Source organism: Podarcis raffonei, chromosome 1, assembly GCF_027172205.1.
Source record: "Podarcis raffonei isolate rPodRaf1 chromosome 1, rPodRaf1.pri, whole genome shotgun sequence".
NCBI lineage: Eukaryota > Metazoa > Chordata > Lepidosauria > Squamata > Lacertidae > Podarcis > Podarcis raffonei.
The window spans coordinates 6,025,002-6,046,092 of NC_070602.1; the positions used below are offsets into that span (position 1 = coordinate 6,025,002).

Below are 21,091 nucleotides of genomic sequence, written 5' to 3' on the forward strand. Positions count from 1 at the left end.
CAGACCAGGTCTCTCCATGGTTTTAAGTTTGGTAATGAGTTGCAATTCAGCAGCTTCTCTTTCCAGTCTATTTCTGAAATTCCTTTGTAGTAAAACAGCTACTTTGAGATATTGTATAGAATGTCCTGGGAGATTGAAGTGTTCTCCTACTGGTTTCTCTGTCTTGTGATTCTTGATATCCGATTTATGTCCGTTTATTCTTTGGCGTAAGGTTTGGCCTGTGAGGTAGGTTAGACTAAGAGATGGTGACTGGCCCAAGGTCACCCAGTGAGCTTCATGGCTAAATGCGGATTTGAACTCTTCTCTCCAAGGTCATGGTCCAACACTCTGAACCATTATGCCACACTGGCTTTCATGCAGAAGATAGCTGGACACAAGCAAATATTACAAGTTCAAAAAGGCAAATACTTTCTAGAACGGAATAGTAAGATGCATGTCCCCAGTTTTAATTCAGGAGAAAATTGGACCTTGGCTGTCTGAAATCTGGGGAAACTGTTGTTGTTGTTTAGACGTTTAGTCGTGTCCGCCTCTTCGTGACCCCATGGACCAGAGCATGCCAGGCACTCCTGTCTTCCACTGCCTCCCGCAGTTTGGTCAAACTCATGCTGGTAGCTTCGAGAACACTGTCCAACCATCTCGTCCTCTGTCGTCCCCTTCTCCTTGTGCCCTCCATCTTTCCCAACATCAGGGTCTTTTCCAGGGAGTCTTCTCTTCTCATGAGGTGGCCAAAGTCTTGGAGCCTCAGCTTCAGGATCTGTCCTTCCAGGGAGCACTCAGGGCTGATTTCCTTCAGAATGGATCGATTGGATCTTCTTGCAGTCCATGGGACTCTCAAGAGTCTCCTCCAGCACCATAATTAAAAAACCAATGCTGCTACGTGAGCAAAAAGAGACAGTCTTCAAGCCACCCATTCAAGCTGCTTCATTTGGAGAGGTCACATGAGAAGCTTGTTGTGCAAGCTGTTGAATCTGCCTTACGTTGGCGGGATGAGTCCTGGATAGATCTGAGAGCTGGCTGGCTGAGCTTTGTAGTTTGCAATCAGCTCAGACTTCTGTTAACCACTTCTGTAGTTGCCTGAGGTGAGCAAGACTCTCCTCCAGGTGACCAGACGGAGCTTTGTAAAACTGGAAGTGCATTTGGGTTTGTGGTGTTGGTGTCATGTTGTTGTTGGACCTTCGATGTGCTACAAAGTTCTGTTGGCAGCTGGGCGAGTACCGTATTTTTCGCTCTATAGGACGCACTTTTTCCCCTTCAAAAATGAAGGGGAAATGTGTGTGCGTCCTATGGAGCGAAGACACCATAGCCCCGCGGCCCTCTCCCGGCTGGAGAGGTAACGCACGGCTATGGCAGGAGCCTCCATAGCCGCGCGTCAGCTCTCCAGCCGGGAGAGCACGCGCGGAGCTAAAGCAGCCCCCCGCGACCCTCTCCCGGCTGGAGAGGTGATGCGCGGCTATGGCAGGAGCCTCCATAGCCGCGCATCACCTCTCCAGCCGGGAGAGCGCGTGCGGGGCTAAAGAAGCCATAGCCCCGCGACCCTCTCCCAGCTGGAGAAGTGACGCGTGACTATGGCAGCAGCCTCTCCGCTGCGCCTTTCCGCTGCTCCCTGACCTGCTCTTTGGGGCTGGTGGTGGGCTTCCCCCCGCCAGCCCCAAAGAGCAGGTCGAAAGGAACCTGAAGCCTGGAGAGCGAGAGGGGTCGGTGCGCACTGACCCCTCTAGCTCTCCAGGCTTCCAAGGTAGCCGCCTGAATGCACCTTAAACGGCACCTTGTTTTAGAGCAGGAAAACAAGAGGGGGGAAATTCTCCCACTCTCTGCGCAGCGCTTCCTGCCGCTTCGCTGAAGGGGCGCTGGGCAGAGAGCGGAAGAATTTTTTTCCACTGTTCTCCCCCCTCTAAAACAAGGTGCGTCCTATTGTCCGGTGTGGTGTGAAAAATACGGTAAGTTTTGTGGATCTGTTTGCAAGGCTAGCTCAGTTTCTTAAGTTGTGTGATGTCTTGGCTCAGCCCTACTCAGATCCGTGACTCAGAAGTCATGCTCTAAAATCCCAGGTGTGTAAGAGACGTCTACAGTTCCTCAGTCATGAGGAGAAGGAGTACTTCGTTCATACAGAATTGTAGGCCTTGTTTCTAGAGTTTTTGGGGTACAGTTCCCATCATCCCTTACCACTGGTCCTGCTAGCTAGAGATAATAGAAGTTGTAGTCCAAAAGCAGCTGGAGACCCAATTTTGGGAAACCCTGATCTAGATTCCAGCTCTGTGATTCTGTGAGCTGTTCCCAAAAGCAAGTGAGAGAGAGTATCTGGAAAGTAAGGTAAAGGTAAAGGATCCCTGGACAGTTAAGTGCAGTCAAAGGCAACCAAGGGGTTACGGCGCTCATCTCAGGTCGAGGGAGCCGGCGTTTGTCCACAGATAGCTTTCCAGGTCATGTGGCCAGCAGGACTAAACTGCTTTTGGCGCAACGGAACACTGTGATGGAAGCCAGACCGCACGGAAACGCTGTTTACCTTCCCACCGCAGCGGTACCTATTTATCTACTTGCACTAGTGTGCTTTCAAACTGCTAGGTTGGCAGGAGCAGGGACAGAGCAATGGGAGCTCACCTTGTCGCAGGCATTCAAACCGCCGACCTTTCCGATCCACAAGCCCAAGAGGCTCAGTGCCGCCCGCGTCCCTAAATCTGGAAAGTAAACCTGGATTTAAATGGCAGGTAGACCTTGGATTCTGGCCCCTCATCTTGGATCCATAAAGCTTTCTATGTTCTTGTCTTCTTGTCTACACGAAGGACACCAGCAATTTTTGTTTGCAGCTGTGCAGAATTACATAGTGCTCTCTCTTTCCCTGACTCTCCCTCTGACATCCCATGTCTTTCTCACCCATGTTCACTCACACATAGAGTCTTGAGTCTGGAGGGTCTATAAAAGTAGACAGGACCCTACAAGTTCCCCAGTTGGGCTTTACCTGGAGATGCTGATGTTTGAACCTGGGGCCTTCTGTGTGCAAAGCTTGGGCGTGCTCTGCCAGGGAGCGACTGTCCCTTTCTGCACAGGAGGCATTTTAATTCCCCAGCCTGCCACTGTGCAACAGGTTGCTTTCTGTCTGGAGAAGCCTTGCCCAATTGGGTGTAAGGAGGGGGCTCTGAACCCGTCTGTGCCTCACTCAGGCAGAGGCCGGCTCTACTGCCTGAAGCTGCTGTGGTTCCAGAACACGGGGTTCTCCGCAGCCCCCATCATTCCCATGGTAACAGGCTGATGTCACATCTGGTGAAGGACGTGGTTTCAATGGCTGGGTGACGCAGGGCCCGCGCGTGGCTCAGGTGGAGGAGCAGATGGACTTTTTGCCGGGCTGAGAGTCCCCTGAGAAGGGCGGGAGGCAAGCAGGGCCGTTTCCTGCACTGAGGACTGAAATATGGGCTTGCAAAGAGGAGAAGGTGAATGTGTGAATCGGCTGCGTTTGCTTTCCTGCCTGTTGCTGACCGACCTGGTAGAGAGGATGGCATGGTGCAGGTAAAACCTTTGAAAACAAGCCTTTATTCAGAGCTGGGCATGGGTGGAGAGGACCTTTTCTTGGTCATCTCCCAAGTTTCTGTTTGCTTCCGGGGGGGGGGGGACTTTCCAATGTCGTCTTGTTTTAATTCTGTTCCAATTGTCTCATTTGTTCTCTGAGCCACACTCTTCCCCGCCCTGCCTCCTCCATTCTCTCCCCCCTCTCCTTTTATACTTACTAGGAAAGGGAACTCTCCCCTGCCCTCGTTGCATGATGGTCACATTTTCCTATATCCTATGAGCAGATTCCAAGATTGCAGAGTGGGGTCCCCACCCATTTGATTTAGCGGCAACCTTTCGCTCCCATGAAAGCAGGGGCCGATTGTTCCGATTCCCTGTGTATATGTGCTTTGGCAAGGCTTGAAGGCACTTCCAATCACAGCTGCCCATTGTTGGCTTGCAGAAGTGGCTGCAAATGAAAAGGGTGCAGCCCCAGGGCAGTAAAGATTATGGGATTGTTCTCCTCCCCGCCCGCCCGCCTCCCTTGCCCTACTACTACTTGTTTCCATGACATACAACTTTCCCTCCAGCACTTCCCTGCTGGGATTTCAGTCCAAAGACCACTGCTTGGTGGACAGGAATCTTTGCATCTCTCTGCCCCCCCACCCCCCAAAAAATATTTTTTATTTTGCTCTCTTTCTTTTGTGACCAAGTTGGGGATTTCGCAGGTGCTGCCCTTGGCCTCGTTTTGGAAGTTTTTTATGCCAAGACTGCTTCTTGGTTTAAAAATAACAGCAGATATCAAGGAATTGAAATAGCGCACAGCTGGGTCCCGTTTTCACACAGCGCATTGTTGAAACAAGGGGACTTGCTCCTATGGGAGGTAGTGAGGCAGCCACCAACTTGGATGGCTTTAAAGAGGGATTAGACAAATTGCTGTTGTTGTTGAGTTGTTTAGTCTTGTCCGACCCTTCGTGACCCCATGGACCACAGCACGCCAGGCGAATTAACGGAGGATAAATTGGTAGAGCATAAGACTCTTAGTCTCAGGGTTGTGGGTTCAAGTCCTAGGTTGGGCCAAAGGTTCCTTCACTTCAGGGGGTTGGACTAGATGATCCTCGTGGGCCCTTCCAACTCTACCGTTCTATAATTTCCCTGATTCTAAGGGCTACTAGATGGCATGGCTATGCACTGTCCGAGGAAGTAAATGCCTCCGGATACCAGTTGCTTGAAACTGGAGAATGGGAGATGTTCTGTTGTGCTCAGGTCCTGTTTGTGGGACAGGCCACTGTGAGAACAGGTTGCTGAAATAGACAGGCCTTTGGCCTGATCCTGCAAAGTTCTTATTCACTGGAGTTGCTGAACTCAGACCAGAATATTGGCCTGAGTTTAGAGCAGGGGTCAGCAACCTTTTACAGTAGGGGGCCGGTCCACCGTCCCTCAGAGCATGTGGTGGGCTGGACTATATTTTTTTGGGGGGGGCGGGGAAATGAACGAATTCCTAGGCCCCATAAATAACCCAGAGATGCATTTTAAATAAAAGCACACATTCTATTCATTGAAAAACACGCTGATTCTCGGACTGTCTGCAGGCTGGATTGAGAAGGCGATTGGGCCCACGGGCCTAAGGTTGCCTAGCCCTGGTTTAGAGCATGTACTCTACCAGTGAGTATGTGGCCCTTAAGAGCTTGCTAAAAAGCTCCAGAGCTGGATGGGCAGCGGAACAAAATCCCTGGCATTTGGGCTTCCCTTTTTCGTCATGCAAAACCTCTATTTTAGAGCAAAGTCTAACCAGTCCTGGCTGGATTGAGCAGTCTGCTTGTTTTCTGGGATTCCTTTGAGTGAAATGTACTTCATTTAAAAAGGAAAACAAAGGAGAAGCTGAGTCATGATTTGTGAGCATGGTGTTACATGATGAGTGATCTTTGCAGTCCTGTCAACAAAAACTATGTAATTACTAAGAAAAAGGGCTGCAGGTTCAGCAGTAGATCACCTGTGAGATTGCAAAGAGTTTGCAGGATGTTTACCTCCAGGTTTGTGTGTTATTCCTCCTTTCTTCCTTGTTCCTGGTCTGGTGCCATGAACCGATATTCTAGTGGTTTGATTCTCTGCGTTTTGGGATGGGACGGCGTGTTATAAGGAATCTTTTAAACCCCAGACTTTAAAGGCAGTTATTTCCAGACTTAAGGAGAGGCTTTCATACTCTGAAACGCATTTTGTGCTGTACTCTGTGTGTATGTGTATGTGAGATTACTTCATTTCAGGGGGTTGGACTAGATGACTCTTGGGAGTACCTACTCCTGTCCCTTGCTAATTCTGTGCCTCTGTGGCTAAACGTATTCTTGGGCAGAGTAAAGTCCACTTTGCTCCTTCCCCAGGTCCTGCAGATGCTGTACTGTCTAGAGTTAAGCCATGGCTTGACATAGCACTGTGTCCAAAGCTGGGATCGTGGTCCATCTCCAGCTACAGCTCGTGGTTTGTTTGGACTGAAGCAGGAGAAACCATAGCCCTGGGTTTGCACGCAATGCCAAGCCAAACCATGGCTTAGCTGAGGGTAGCCGAGCAGCAGCAGAATCGAGAGAGGGTCAAAGCAGCCAGGATTTTCCCTTTGAGTACTAACCCGCTCACTCATTCACACTTAGCCATGTGCTTCCATGTGAAGCAGGTCATTGTATGAAACCGATTTAGTGATTTTTACCGTGTTTTAAGAACTTTGCTTATACACCACTTTTGAACATGGGGAAGAAGTTTTAAATCAATGTCCAGTCTGGTGTTGGACTACAACTCCCATCAGCCCCAGTGAGTGTGGTCAATAATCAGGGATGATGGCAGTTGTAGTCTGACAGCACATTGGCTACTGCACATACTAGAGTAAGTCTGGGTCTACACACACAAACACACACTGAATCTTTCCAGGGATCCACAGCTGGTTCTTGGTTTCTCTGCAGTTAAAAGGAAACAGTTCTTTAAAAAGTGGAATGCATGTGTCTTGTCTTTTAAAGAAAACAATCCTGAATGGGGCAATTTTTTGTAGCCATTAGTTTCCCTGAGTGTGTGTGTGTGTGTGTGTGTGTGTGTGTGTGTGTGTTTGCAGCGCAACTCCTCTCACAGCCATGGGCTTTTTGCTGGTGGTCCAGCACATCGTTTCATTTCTCTGTGGACTTTCCCCCCCTCCATTCTTCAGGGTGTGAGGCTCTTCCAGCGACTTTCCAGATACTTGTCAGTGTGAGTTGGGAGGGTGTGTGTTTTAGTAGCGGTGATGAAAACAGCAACCCCCAGCTGGAAAACTGTCAGCTCTCCAGTATCGGTGCTGTAAAACAATGCTGGGATCACCCAGAATGGAAAAAGCAAGCGGCTTGGATTTCTACACACACACTCCTTGGAAGAAGTGATTTGCACAAAGTCTTGCAGAATATTTCTTAGGGGCAGTGAAGACGCTTGGAGGCTTCCCTGGGCCTCTTCCTCTCTCTCCAGCTAAGAGGCTTGGCCAGTCCCAGCTGGGAATCATAGAATTGTAGCGTTGTGAGGGACCCCGAGGAATATGCAGCTGTCCCATACAGGGATCAGACCTGCAGCCTTGATGTTAGTAGCACCATGCTCCAACCGAGCTATCCAAAAGCTCCCACAGCTGTGGGGAACATGTGATCCTCCGGATGCTGTCAGACTCCCATTATGCCAGCCAGTATGGCCAGTGGTCCTGGGGATGATGGGAGTTGTAGTCCAACAACCTCTGGAGGGTCCGTGGTTCCCCATGCCTGGTGCACGACAAAAGGAAGAGGCTACGTGTGTACAACAAATGCACACGACACTCAGATGGAAGTGGCCTCCTTGCTGCAATGAGTGAGTGAGAGAGAAGGATACCACAGTGATTTATTGCGTTTTCCTTTTTAGAGGTGGGGGTTAAACTAGGGTTACCAGACGTCCCCGGTTCCTGGGGACAGTCCCTGGATTTGCAAATCTGTCCCTGGACAAATTCCGTCTCTGGAATGCCCCCATATTTACAAATCTGTCCTGGGAAACGTGGCCGCGGCAGCCTCAGCAGCCCGGAGCCAGCCTGGTAGCGCAGTTGGCTCTGGCTAGCTTCAGGAGCTGCTTGCTGCGTTGGCGCCCCCCATTTTTCCTCGCCGGAAGTCCCCATTTGAAGGGCTTTGCACCTTTATACAATATGCATGTGTGCTTGGGCCCAGGATCTTTTGCCTCACCATCCTCGCTACTGACTCCCTGTTGCTACTCAGCTTCAAAAGAAGGGGGGAGGGAGGGGTCCCCGGATTCATTGAAAAAAATCTGGTAACCATAGGTTAAACATTCACAAACAGCCACTCTTGATGTAGTTCTGAAACAACCTCAGATAGCCGATAGTGTAACTTGCCCAAATTCTCCCTGTCGTTACCTGAAAGTTTGGTGGACGCAGAGTCTGGGGTTGGTGATGGGCATGGGCTGAGTGCTTCCTGGTCCTATTTTCCAGCTCTTTTGTATGCTCTTCCAGACATCAGGGGGAAACCAAGATCCCCCTGAACCTGCTAAGTTTCACAGCGGGGCGTAGGAAACACCTGGCGACGAGGCAAAGCAACAGATGAGAGATTCTTGCTTGTCCTTTGGCTTCCCTGAATTGTGAGTGCACTGTTCACAAGGATCTGTTCAAAGGCAACCTTGGAGCATCAGTTTGCACGGTCCACCTGCAAGCCATCCTGTGTAACGTAATTTACGTGGCAGTGTGTGGATGTGCAAACCAGCCATAAGGTTCTCAGAATTCATACAAGAGTCTGAGGCCATAGGAGGATGGCAAGCTGCCTCACATTGAGTCTAGCCATTGGTCCATCTAGCTCAGTATTGCCCACACTGATTGGCAGCAGTTCTTGTAAGGTTTCAGGCAGGGAATCTTTTCCAGCCCTACCCAAATATGCTGGAGACTGAACCCTGGAGTCTTTTGCATGCAGCTCTGCCTCTGAGCTGCTTTTGACCTTCCTCACAGTGTTTCCTGGGCATATGTTGCCTCCCAAATATCTGAATGGTTCCCAGTTCCTTTTTCAGCTCTTAAATCTTCCTCTCTTCTTGCTGCATCAACAGCTTGGCTGCAGCAGAATCCAAATCCTGCCAGACTGGAAATGTGTGTAGATTCAGTGTTTGCAGTGGCAAGTGCTTTGCCAGCTCTTTGAATCAAGGCTTGAGGTGTTCCCCATTTTGCCTTAAAAACAGGTTATTCAGGAGGACGCGAGAGAGCAAGTGGGAAATAAAACCTCAGTTATCAACATTCCTTCAGCTGTAAGTCACTTTCTGCTTTCGATGGAAAGTTAGCAATGTGGAGAGTGGCTGCTTATTTTCCTCCCAAAGCCCCTGATCTGCCTGGAGGTGGGCACTGCTGCTGTTCTTGTACAGTCCTCCTGGGCATCTCCTAAGCTTTGGCCCTAGTTAGATCTGAATCTCAAAAGAACCTAGTGACTTTTTGAAAGGCCCATCTGGTTGAGATGCTTTGATTACCAGAACAGATAGAACATTTAATTGAATATCCTGGTTGAATGTCTTTCATCTACCACATCAGGCCACCCTGAAGCCTAATTGGGTGCATACAAATGGCACGCTCTATCAGCCATGAAGCGGTGCTTTTGAAGACATAAGGTATCAGAAGACTCCTTGTTTCTGCAGTCACAGATTTCAAAGACTGACCGCCTAGAACAGGCATGTCCAAAGTCCGTTTTGGGGGCCTAAACTGGCCCGCCGGTTGGTTTATTACCTGGGGTTGTTGTTGTTTAGTCGTTTAGTCGTGTCCGACTCTTCATGACCCCATGGACCAGAGCACGCCAGGCACTCCTGTCTTTCACTGCCTCCCGCAGTTTGGTCAGACTCATGTTTGTAGCTTCGAGAACACCGTCCAACCATCTCGTCCTCTGTCGTCCCCTTCTCCTTGTGCCCTCCATCTTTCCCAACATCAGGGTCTTTTCCAGGGAGTCTTCTCTTCTCATGAGGTGACCAAAGTATTGGAGCCTCAGCTTCACAATCTGTCCTTCCAATGAGCACTCAGGGCTAATTTCCTTAAGAATGGATGTGTTTGATCTTCTTGCAGTCCATGGGACTCTCAAGAGTCTCCTCCAGCACCATTACCTGGGGTAAAATCTTTAAAAAAACCCCTCAACAACTTCAACCCTAAAAAACAACAACTTTGGTCGGCCCTCCCGGCCCTTCACATCATCAAATCTGGCCCTCTTTGAAAAAAGTTTGGACACCACTGGCCTAGAAATTCTTACTGAGACTGAGGGACCCTTACAAATGACCTGCAGCAGTGAAATGGTTGTAAGGAGCCTCCAAATTCTGTCACAGGTGATGTTTATACATGCTTGCATGCGGGGCTTCAGGCATGTGGGATTGGAGAGCCTTGGCCAAACCTTGTGGCCAGTTGTAGTTGTGTGTGTTTGTGCAGGTGCAATGTTTCTGTATGGCAGGGGTAGCTAATGTGGTGCCCTCCAGATTTTGCTGGACTGCAGCGCCCATCATCCTTGATCATTGGTGTCCTGAACCCCGGCGTACTTGGCGACCAGTCCTGCTGGTGTATACAGTCCCAAGGGCAAATGCTGGCAAGTGGTTCAGAAATATGGTCCAGGTTCAATGCAGCAAGCCAAGTCCAAAGTGCGACAGTCAGGAAACGCAGTCGAGGTTCAGTTCAGTGTCACAAACCGGCAGGACAATGGGGAAGAGGAAGGGGATCCCAGCGAGGGGTGCAGCCATGATTGGGGCAAGCTGGGGATGGAGAAGGAGAGGTTGGGGGCTTGGAAAGTACTCACAGGGCAACAGAGAAGGGCAAGGGGATCGGGGTCAGTGCACATGGACCAGGGGCCTCCGTCTCTGTGAACACGCAAGCAGGAATACAAAGAAGGAGGAAGACAATGTGTAGAAAGAAAACTCCCATAAGAACCCGTGATTAAAAATACTGATGCCTTCCCCTGAGCTTTTAATATTGGATAATTTAAACATGCTCATAAATCAAAAGTTTTGTGTCTCTTTTGCAAAAAAAAAAGTGTACTTTTGTGTGTGTTCTGCTCTTTCCTTTGCGTAGGGAGCAGTGGCAGGTACGCTCTAGGACAGTGTTCCTCAAACCTGGGTCTCTGTCTGTTTTTGGATTACAGTTCATCCATCATCCCTGACCACTGATCCTGCTAGCTGAAGTCCCAAGATTGGATAAACCCTGCTCTGGGAGGCTGAGGCAGGCAAAGGCCCACAACCCAGCTCCCTAGCTGGCCAGGTGGGGCTCATTAGCTCTGGGAGGAGGGTTGTGATTCCTCAGCTGGATTAGGCTCAGGACAGGTGAGGTTGCCATGGCCTCATCAAGCCCAGATGCTGCAGACCCAGCACCTCAGCTCTGCTCCCCTTTTAAGCCTTGACTCCGAGGCTGATCCCTTCCGAGTTTGTGGAAACGGGGCTCCCTCTGGTTCCTGTGCACTGACCCCCATTTCCTCACCATCCTCTGTCGCCCCATGAGTACCACCTACACTCCCAACTGCTCTCATGGGGACCTGAAGGGTTTTTTTCTTTCCCATGCTGAATTCCCATTGCCTGCTGGAGTGGAAGAGTCCAGGATGCAGAGCAACCTTCTGCAAAATTGGGACCAGTTTGAGGATGGTCTTGGGCTGCTTCTTACGGGAGTAACCATGATGGAACAATCAGACTGGGGACTCAAGCCCATTTCATCAGGTACACGAAGGTGGCATTTTAGTTGGCAGGTATAGGAAGAAGAAAACTTTAAGGTGGGAGTTGGATGAGATGCAAAAATTACAGCCGGTGATAATTGGAACTTAATATATATGTTAAATAGGCACACCTTTAAGCCTTCATAGTGGCAGATTAGCGATTGCTACTGAGACGATTGTATTAACACCTGCACCTTTGCAAGAAACAGTCCAAGATAACACAGATATTGCTATCTGTGCAAGCAGTTAACACATGTGGCGTGATTAAAAAAAATGTTTGTCTCCAGTTAATCCGCAAGTGATGGCATTAAACGTCTTGATGAATTCGGCAGTTTCATGTTGTCCTTCACTTGTTCCAGAGCAGCCACCTACAGTGTGTCCTGGGAGGTTGAGATGTTCTCCCACTAGCCTTTATGGATATTGCCGTTCCTGATGTCCAATTTGCGCCCACTCTTCAGCAGGCAAGATGCTAAACAAAGTAGTGAGTGAGGGGCAAGAGGGTGAAGATTGCACAAAAATTAGGCTGCCCTCATGGCTACAACATCAACCTAATTTTTGTGTCCCCCCCCCTCTTTTTTATAAAGTCTCTCCTTTACTCCCCTGCTTTGAGTAACATTTTTTCCTGATGAAGGGTCCTGGAGAATCCAAAAGCTTTGCCACTCTTTGGTGATAGCTTGGTTAGTCCCATAAAGTTATTGCTGAACTGTTGGTTTTCTTCTCCTTATGGACCTTATGGACCTCCGTATGGACTCCTTATAGTACCTTTATTTTTTACCCCAAATCCCAGTATATATATAAATAGTAACACAGGGGTGTAGCTAATCAGAAAAATTAAATAAGGGTGACTTTCCAGGAAGAAGAGAAGGTGGCAGGGCTTCATTTTGGTGCTGAGTTCAGTTGCTTTTCACAGGGTGAGATACGCTAACCACCTGCTCACATTTGATTGAAAACACACACACACATATGGGCTGTGGCTTAAAAGAGTTTATTTCCAGAAAAACACTGCAGATAAGAGGCAACACAAAGGACAAGATAGTACACTATTTTTTAGAACTGGCCTTCCCCTGCACAAAGGAGGTGTGAGTGAATTTCTGTCGGCAAGAATGCCATTCAGCATCTCATCTGTTCCACAAAGATAACGCACGTGAATTTGCCCCTTATCATCATCCCTCAAATGGAGAGTCATTTTCCATATAGCCAGGCAGGGTACAATAACACAGATTCTATCACTTCTGGTGGTATTCTGCAAACATCCCAGCGCCTCCTGTTGGGGATTTGCTTGTGCCTGCATGTTGGGGGAGGGCTGGGTTAGGGCTGAGAAAGGTCCGGAGGCAGCAATATCTTGGAGCCCCCTCTGATGCTGCTGCATTTGTCCTTTCCCACCGAATCTTTTATCAGTATTCAGCTATGATCTCAAAGCCCTGTTGGTGCCCAGTACTTCTCTCATGCTTTTATAAAGTGCCTTCTGGTGAACCGTATGAAGGGGACAGCAGTGCTGGGTCTGGAAGGCATACAGTGCACAGATATTGAGCTGAGATGGGTAGTACAGGCAGTGGGAACAGGAGCAATGTGAGGAGGGCAAAGAGCGGAACAGGGCACTGGTGACGCCCCCTCCCATCCATTGCAAGAACCCTTCTTGGGTTCTCCATCATCATGAGGCACCGTAAAAGCATTTCAGAGCTTTTCAGTTTGATCATGAGGACTAGGCACACTCTGTTTTCTTGCTAGATAATAAAACTGTAAGTCTGTCATCTGACTGCAGTTCCCATAATAATAATAATAATAATAATTTATTATTTATACCCCGCCCATCTGGCTGGGCCTCCCCAGCCACTCTGGGCGGCTTCCATAAAAACCAAAAATACAGTAAAATATCACACGTTAAAAACTTCCCTGAACAGGGCTGCCTTAAGATGTTTTCTGAATGTCAGGTAGTTGTTTATCTCTTTGACATCTGCTGGAAGGGCATTCCACAGGGCGGGTGCCACTACCGAGAAGGCCCTCTGCCTGGTTCCCTGTAGCTTTGCTTCTCGCAATGAGGGAACCGCCAGAAGGCCCTCGGCGCTGGACCTCAGCGTCCGGGCTGAACGATGGGGGTGGAGACGCTCCTTCAGGTATACTGGACCGAGGCCGTTTAGGGCTTTAAAGGTCAGCACCAACACTTTGAATTGTGCTCGGAAACGTACTGGGAGCCAATGTAGGTCTTTCAAGACCGGTGTTATATGGTCTCGGCGGCCGCCCCCAGTCACCAGTCTAGCTGCTGCATTCTGGATTAGTTGTAGTTTCCGAGTCACCTTCAAAGGTAGCCCCACGTAGAGCGCATTGCAGTAATCCAAGCGGGAGATAACCAGAGCATGCACCACTCTGGCGAGACAGTCCGCAGGCAGATAGGGTCTCAGCCTACGTACCAGATGGAGCTGGTAAACAGCTGCCCTGGACACAGATTTGACCTGTGCCTCCATGGACAGCTGTGAGTCCAAAATGACTCCCAGGCTGCGCACCTGGTCCTTCAGGGGCACAGTTACCCCATTCAGGACCAGGGAATCCTCCACACCTGCCCGCCTCCTGTCCCCCAAAAACAGTACTTCTGTCTTGTCAGGATTCAACCTCAATCTGTTAGCCGCCATCCATCCTCCAACCGCCTCCAGACACTCACACAGGACCTTCACCGCCCTCACTGGTTCTGATTTAAAAGAGAGGTAGAGCTGGGTATCATCCGCATACTGATGAACACCCAGCCCAAACCTCCTGATGATCTCTCCCAGCGGCTGCATGTAAATGTTGAAAAGCATGGGGGAGAGGACAGAACCCTGAGGCACCCCACAAGTGAGAGCCCAGGGGTCCGAACACTCATCCCCCACCACCACTTTCTGAACACGGCCCAGGAGGAAGGAGCGGAACCACTGTATGACAGTGCCCCCAGCTCCCAGCCCCTCAAGACGGTCCAGAAGGATGTTATGGTCGATGGTGTCAAACGCCGCTGAGAGATCCAGCAGAACTAGGAAACAACTCTCACCTTTGTCTCTAGCCCGCCGGAGATCATCAACCAGTGCGACCAAGGCAGTTTCAGTCCCATGATGAGGCCTGAATCCCGACTGGAAGGGATCCAAATGGTCCGCTTCTTCCAGGCGTGCCTGGAGTTGTTCGGCAACCGCTCGCTCAATCACCTTGCCCAAGAATGGAAGATTTGAGACTGGGCGATAGTTGGCCATCGTGGCCGCATCTAAAGATGGTTTTTTAAGAAGCGGTTTAATAACCGCCTCTTTCAGCGGGTCTGGGAAGGCTCCCTCACGGAGGGAAGCATTCACTACCCCACGAAGCCCATCGCCCAGTCCTTCCCGGCTAGCTTTTATAAGCCAGGATGGGCAAGGATCCAGGAGACAGGTGGTTGGTTTCACTCGTCCAAGCAGCCTGTCCACATCCTCGGAGGTAACAGATTGGAATTGATCCCACTCAACTTGACTAGACAGAACTCTAGCACTCTCCCGCCCCGGCCCTGCTCCCACGGTGGAGTCTACTTCTTCCCGAATCTGAGCGATTTTATCTGCAAAAAACTTTGCAAAATCATTGCAGGAGAACATGTGGCCCATACTGGGCCCCGATGTTGCAGGTGGTTCCGCTAAATTGTGAACCACCTGAAAAAGTCTCCTGCTGCTGTTTTCTGCAGATGCAATAGAGGCGGTGAAGAAATTCTTCTTCGCCGTCGCTATCGCCACTTGGTAGGCTCGACGTTGAGCTCTAACCTGTGTCCGGTCAGATTCGGAATGAGTTATCCGCCACCGGCGCTCTAGCCGTCTCAACGATTGTTTCATTGCCCTCAGATCCGTGGAAAACCACGGGGCTGTCCGGGCTCCATGCAATCGGAGAGGGCGCTTCGGAGCCAAACAGTCAATAGCCCTGGTTAACTCCACATTCCAGCGGGCCACCAGGGAATCAGCTGAAAGGCCATCAACATGGGATAAAGCATCCCCTACCACTCTCTGGAAACCATTTGGATCCATTAAGTGGTGGGGGCGGACCATCCGAATTGGTCCCACCTCCCTGCAGAGGGGATGGGTCGCAGAGAAGTCCAGTTGCACCAGGAAGTGATCTGACCATGGCACTTCTTTCGTTTCGCTTTTACTTAGTGTCAGATCACCAACATCCATGGAGGTAAACACCAGGTCCAAGGCATGTCCGCGGCTATGGGTTGGGCCAGACTTATTCAGGGACAGCCCCATGGAGGCCATGCTTTCCACGAAGTCCCGAGCGGCCCCTTGTAAGGTCGTGTCGGCATGGATGTTAAAATCCCCTAGGACGACCAAGCTAGGTGTCTCCAGGAGAACATCCGCCACGACCTGAAGCAGCTCGGGCAGGGAATCCTTGGTGCAGCGGGGAGGTCGGTACACCAAAAGGAATCCTGTACTGCCCCTATTGCCCAACTTCCAGAACATGCACTCGGAAAACTGGGTCTTCCCAATAGGACGCCTGGTGCAAACTAATGACTCCCTAAAAATCACTGCAACCCCCCCTCCCCGCCCACATGACCTGGGTTGCTGTGCGTAAGAGAAACCTGGTGGACAAGCAGCGGCAAGGACAGGCCCATCTGCTTCATCCAACCAAGTCTCTGTTACACATGCCAGGTCAAGTCCTCCATCCATGATCAAGTCATGGATGGCAGTGGTCTTATGAATCATTGACCTGGCATTGCACAGCAGCACCTTCAGGTCATGTGGGTATCATGTGGGTGGCCATGGCAGTTCCAATGTGATGACAGACCAGCAGGAAAACAAGCAGGCAGCACAGCTGGCAGGCACCAGAAAAGAGCTGTATAAAGGCATGTGGGAGGCACACCAGAGACTAGTTTGGCAAACCGCTCTCTGAAGGAGCACAGTCTGCGCTTGGGCAGACGCCTCTCGGAAGGGCCTTCTACCCTCCTTTAAAAGATGCTGGCGGTTTGGACAAACCATGAGGGGTGGTGGCTTCAGACAGGCTGTGAGAGAGAAGAAGAGGGGTGGTCAAGGTATAAAGGGAGAGGCTTTGGCCAGGTGGGGGGGGGAAGGGCTTGGCAAACCGGTGGCAGCCCCTTGTTTAAAAGGGAGATCTTGTAGTAGTAGGACTGCCTTCAGATATATTGGAAAATCGTGTAGTTACTCATCTCCTTGACATCTGGTGGGAGGGCGTTCCATAGGGTGGGCGCCACCACCGAGAAGGCCCTCTGCCTGCTTCCCTGTAACTTGGCTTCTTGCAGTGAGGGAACCGCCAGAAGGCCCTCAGAGCTGGACCTCAGTGTCCGGGCAGAACGATGGGGGTGGAGACGCTCCTTCAGATATACTGGACCGAGGCCGTTTAGGGCTTTAAAGGTCAGCACCAACACGGGCATTAGCTGTCAGAGTGTACTTTGGAATTTTTGCATTGAGGTGGGAGCGGGGAACGGGTCTTTGTATGCAACTTTTTGTAAGCCAATACATCAAACCACTGAATACAGTCCAAAGTTTTATCACTGCTTTCTACTAGCAGTCGGGAAGAAAAGGAAACCAAAGTGTTACTTTGTATGAAAGATGGAAGATGTTTTGTTACATGACATTTGGGGGGGGGGTTAAAGCAAAACTTAAAAACCTAAAACTAAATTTGCATTACATGTATAAAAATCGAGAGTTGGTTTTTAAAGAAAAATCTGGCCTGCATAACAAAACTTCAGGGTATGTACTCAAATAAAACATTGTCAGAGCTAAGGGGGGGGGGGAAGGTTAGCACCCACCAACACTTTGAATTGTGCTCGGAAATGTATTACAGTTTCCTAGTAGTAGTATGGTGGCAGACCTACGCCTGTGTCTGCTTAGTCAGGGATTTTAGATCTGCAGAAATTTGGACCGAGTGCAGGAAGAGAGTCTAAACAAGGCTGTCGTTCTGAAGCGCTTGACAAGATTCCGGATGCAGCGCTGCACAGATGAAGGCTTACAAAGCCACATGCTGCCACCTAATTGCCAGTACGGCCTGTTTAGCAACTCGGTGGCACGATTTCCTAGATACCAACCAGTATTTAACCAGATGACATTCCACTGCCTTGGCACTGACTAATCCATATATTTTTTTCCAGCTCAGGGCTTGTTTTCCACCCTGGGCTCTGCCTGCAGGTCACGTGTTTGTGTCTGACGTTTTCCAGGCTTCCCTCCAGGTTCTCTCCAGTGGGGAGGCAAACGCTCTTGTGTGGAAAAACAACAATCCTACACTCAAGTGAATTGGGGGGCGGGGAGGTGCATGGAAGAGGGAGAGGCACACATGCTGCAAGGAGCAGATTGGGAAAAAGTCCCCTAGCAGCTGTGCTTGTGCTCATTCTTCAGTCTCCTTGGCCCAAGGGGCTACCAAGGGCAGTCACTCCTGCTGTGTGTCAGCCTCTACTCCCCTGAAATCCAATATGTTGCCTGGATTTTGAAAGCCAGCAGCATAAGCAGTTCTGCTGCTCCTACTTTCCACTTCCCTATAATGTGAGGGGTCCAAGGACCAGAAAAAGGGTGAAACATCATATTATGGGACCAACCCATCCTTTGCCAAAAGACAATGGCAAGCTGTTCGATGCCACAGCACCCTTCTTCCCAAGGTGCAGTTGTTGAGAACGTGTGTGGCTGTCACAGGAGATGGGGGGGGGGGAGGATGGGACATAAGACTGCAGCTCAGGGGCAGAGTATATACACTGTGTGGGCAGGAGGTCCCAGGTTGTTGCCCTCCCTCTGTCCTGAGAGACAAGGAAGCGTGCCTCTGGGGGCAAAGTCAGTCTGCTGGAGAATCACAGCGCCTGCTGCGGCTGCAGAGACCAGCAACTCGTAACTGCTGCCTCCCGCGTTGTTTTTGCTGTGTTAGCAGCACCTAAGTGACATCCAGGGGTCTCAAGCCTATGGAGGTCCTGGGCTGCCCGGATGACAAGACCCCCCCCCCCATCTTAGACTGGCTGATGTGGTCCAAAGGAAAGCAGAGCAATGCGTTTGGCACCAGCTTGGCTGCAGGAGTTGCTGCAAGGAGGTGTACAAGGCACCATCCGACAGGCTGTGTGTCAGGTTTCCTCCTTAGCCTTTTAACTCACCGAGGGTTTGACACCCATCAGCTCCCCTCCCCTGGTTTATAATAATAATAATAATTTATTATTTATACCCCGCCCATCTGGCTGGGCCTCCCCAGCCACTCTGGGCGGCTTCCATAAAAACCAAAAATACAGTAAAATATCACATGTTAAAAACTTCCCTGAACAGGGCTGCCTTAAGATGTCTTCTGAATGTCAGGTAGTTGTTTATCTCTTTGACATCTGCTGGAAGGGCGTTCCACAGGGCGGGCGCCACTACCGAGAAGGCCCTCTGCCTGGTTCCCTGTAGCTTTGCTTCTCGCAATGAGGGAACCACCAGAAGGCCCTCAGCGCTGGACCTCAGCATCCGGGCAGAATGATGGGGGTGGAGACGCTCCTTCAGGTATACTGGACCGAGGCCGTTTAGGGCTTTAAAGGTCAGCACCAACACTTTGAATTGTGCTCGGAAACGTACTGGGAGCCAATGTAGGTCTTTCAAGACCAGTGTTATATGGTCTCGGCGGCCGCCCCCAGTCACCAGTCTAGCTGCCGCATTCTGGATTAGTTGTAGTTTCCGAGTCACCTTCAAAGGTAGCCCCACGTAGAGCGCATTGCAGTAGTCCAAGCGGGAGATAACCAGAGCATGCACCACTCTGGCGAGACAGTCCGCAGGCAGATAGGGTCTCAGCCTACGTACCAGATGGAGCTGGTAAACAGCTGAAGCTGTTTCCCGGGGTGTGGCCACTGCCGCACGCTGACAGCTTCTAGGAGCTGCAGGCGAGAGCTGAGTGCAGGGGACCAAAGGTGGACAAAGTGTCCCAGAAAGAGCACGATGTGTCTCCCAGCAGAGATACTACCCCCTCCCCTTAACACCCCATAAACCGCCATACATTACTAGGGAGACAAAACTCCTATCTGAAACCCTGGAGATTTGCTACCAGTTGTTGTAGACCAAGGGTGGCATTGGGATGATCTCCCATCATCCTTGACCACTGGCCATCCTGCCTGGGTGCTGGAAGGCATCAGGGCAAGGCAGGCTGGTGGGTGTCAACTCTGTACGCTGCGCCCAAAGTCATCTGTGAGCAGGGGTGCCCTCTGGGTATTACTCGACTGCAGCTCCCATCATCCTGGACCACCGGGGAGTTGCAGTCCAACAACGGTGTGGTGCAGTGGTTAGAGTGTCAAGACTAGGATTTGCAACAGCAGGGTTCAAATCCCAACTTGGCCCAGAAGCTCCCTGGGTGACCTTGGAGTCAGTCACTGCCTCTCAGCCCAAGCTGCCTCACAGGTTTGTTGTGGTGGTTAAACGAGGAGGGGGAGAACCACCTTGTATTCAGCCTTCACTGGAGAGCCAGTGTGGTGTAGTGGTTAAGAGCAGTAGTCTCGTAATCTGGGGAACCAGGTTCGTGTCTCCGCTCCTCCACATGCAGCTGCTGGGTGACCTTGGGCCAGTCACACTTCTTTGAAGTCTCTCAGCCCCACTCACCTCACAGAGTGTTTGTTGTGGGGGAGGGAGGAAAGGGAGAATGTTAGCTGCTTTGAGACTCCTTAGGGTAGTGATAAAGTGGGATATCAAATCCAAACTACTACTACTACTACTACTACTACTACTCTTCTTCTTCTTCTTCTTCTTCTTCTTCTTCTTCTTCTTCTTCTTCTTCTTCTTCTTCTTCTTCTTCAGCTCCTTGGAGTAAAAAGTGAGGCATAAATGTGATAAATAATAATAAATAGACATTGCTGCATGAGGTGAGCCAGTTGCCTGACCCCCTATAAGGCACCTTCCTGTATTTTTATGTTTAAACATGCAGTTCCCTTAATAGCAGCCTCAGTGCTGCTGGTGTGCATAATGCACAATGGTTTGTGTATCTTTGATGCGTTCTAACAACGCCCGTTTTCATTTCCCCCCAGCGTTTTTTAGGTGCCAAAGACCCAGTTGACCGCCGTGTGGAGCGAGATAAGTTCAGGCAGGAGCCCCGCCAGAGGACCGGGATGGATTGGCTGTGACAACCTGCCGCAGGTGGAGGTGGAGGGGAGAGTTATGATGAAGAGTTCCTGCCGAGCTGGCCTCCACCGGGAACTGCTGAATTCCACATCCTCCGCGTTACACCCGGTCAAACGGTATGGTTAGATGCAGAGCCCCCATTTCTCCTGGGCAAACACATTCTATCTCAGCTGCCTTCCGATAGGCTCTTGGTGGCTGAAAAACCCATTTTTAAGCAAGGATCCCAAGGAAACGAGGAGGAACACTGGATTCCTGGCTATTTATAGACTTATTTTGGGTCCCAGGTGACTCTGATGTCTCCTACGATGAAGGCAGTTTGTGTCAGAATTGCAAAGGGAAAGGCTGTGGTCTTTTATAGACAGAGTGGCTGACTAGAAAACAAGAAGCAGAGGATAGGAATAAGTCAGCTATTTTCCCAGTGTGTACAGTCGGACCTTGGAAGTCGAATGGAATCTGTTCTGGAAGTCCGTTCGACTTCCAAAATGTTCGAAAACCAAACCACTTCTTCTGATTGACTGCAGGAAGCTCCTGCAGCCTATCAGAAGCCATGGAAGCTCCGTCAGACGTTTGGGTTCCACAATGACATTTGCAGACCAGAACAATCACTTCCAGGTTTGCAGCGTTCAGGAACCAAAACTTCCAAGTTCCATGGTTTTTCAGGATCCAAGTTACCACTGTTCTTCATTATAAATATTTGTGTCCCTTGCCTGCCAAAGTGGGACCCTCGAAACAGCTTATGACAACAATGATCGGTTAAAAAAACACCAACACCCTAGGAAGGAAATGCCACCCTCCTAAGATGTGTCTGGGCCTTCATTTCTAACTCCCTCGTGCTAAGACAGAAGATGCCAGACTCCTCCAAAAATTCATGGGTGCTTGAGAAATCATGCTAAG

The 21,091-nt window shown here is 50.2% G+C and overlaps 1 protein-coding gene across 3 annotated transcripts in view; it reads left to right on the forward strand.

Moving 5' to 3' along the window:
• Positions 1-21,091, forward strand: part of FBXO34 (F-box protein 34) — a 59,148-nt gene that overhangs the window by 34,764 nt on the left and 3,293 nt on the right. For 2 of the 3 annotated variants that reach the window (XM_053390231.1, XM_053390316.1), the window contains exon 3: positions 20,104-20,313. In XM_053390231.1, coding sequence (XP_053246206.1) covers positions 20,234-20,313 — 80 coding nt within the window. In that variant the 5' untranslated portion in view covers positions 20,104-20,233. Of the gene's footprint in view, positions 1-3,283; positions 3,502-20,103; positions 20,314-21,091 lie in introns of those variants that run through there. The other variant, XM_053390402.1, reaches the window with a different exon arrangement.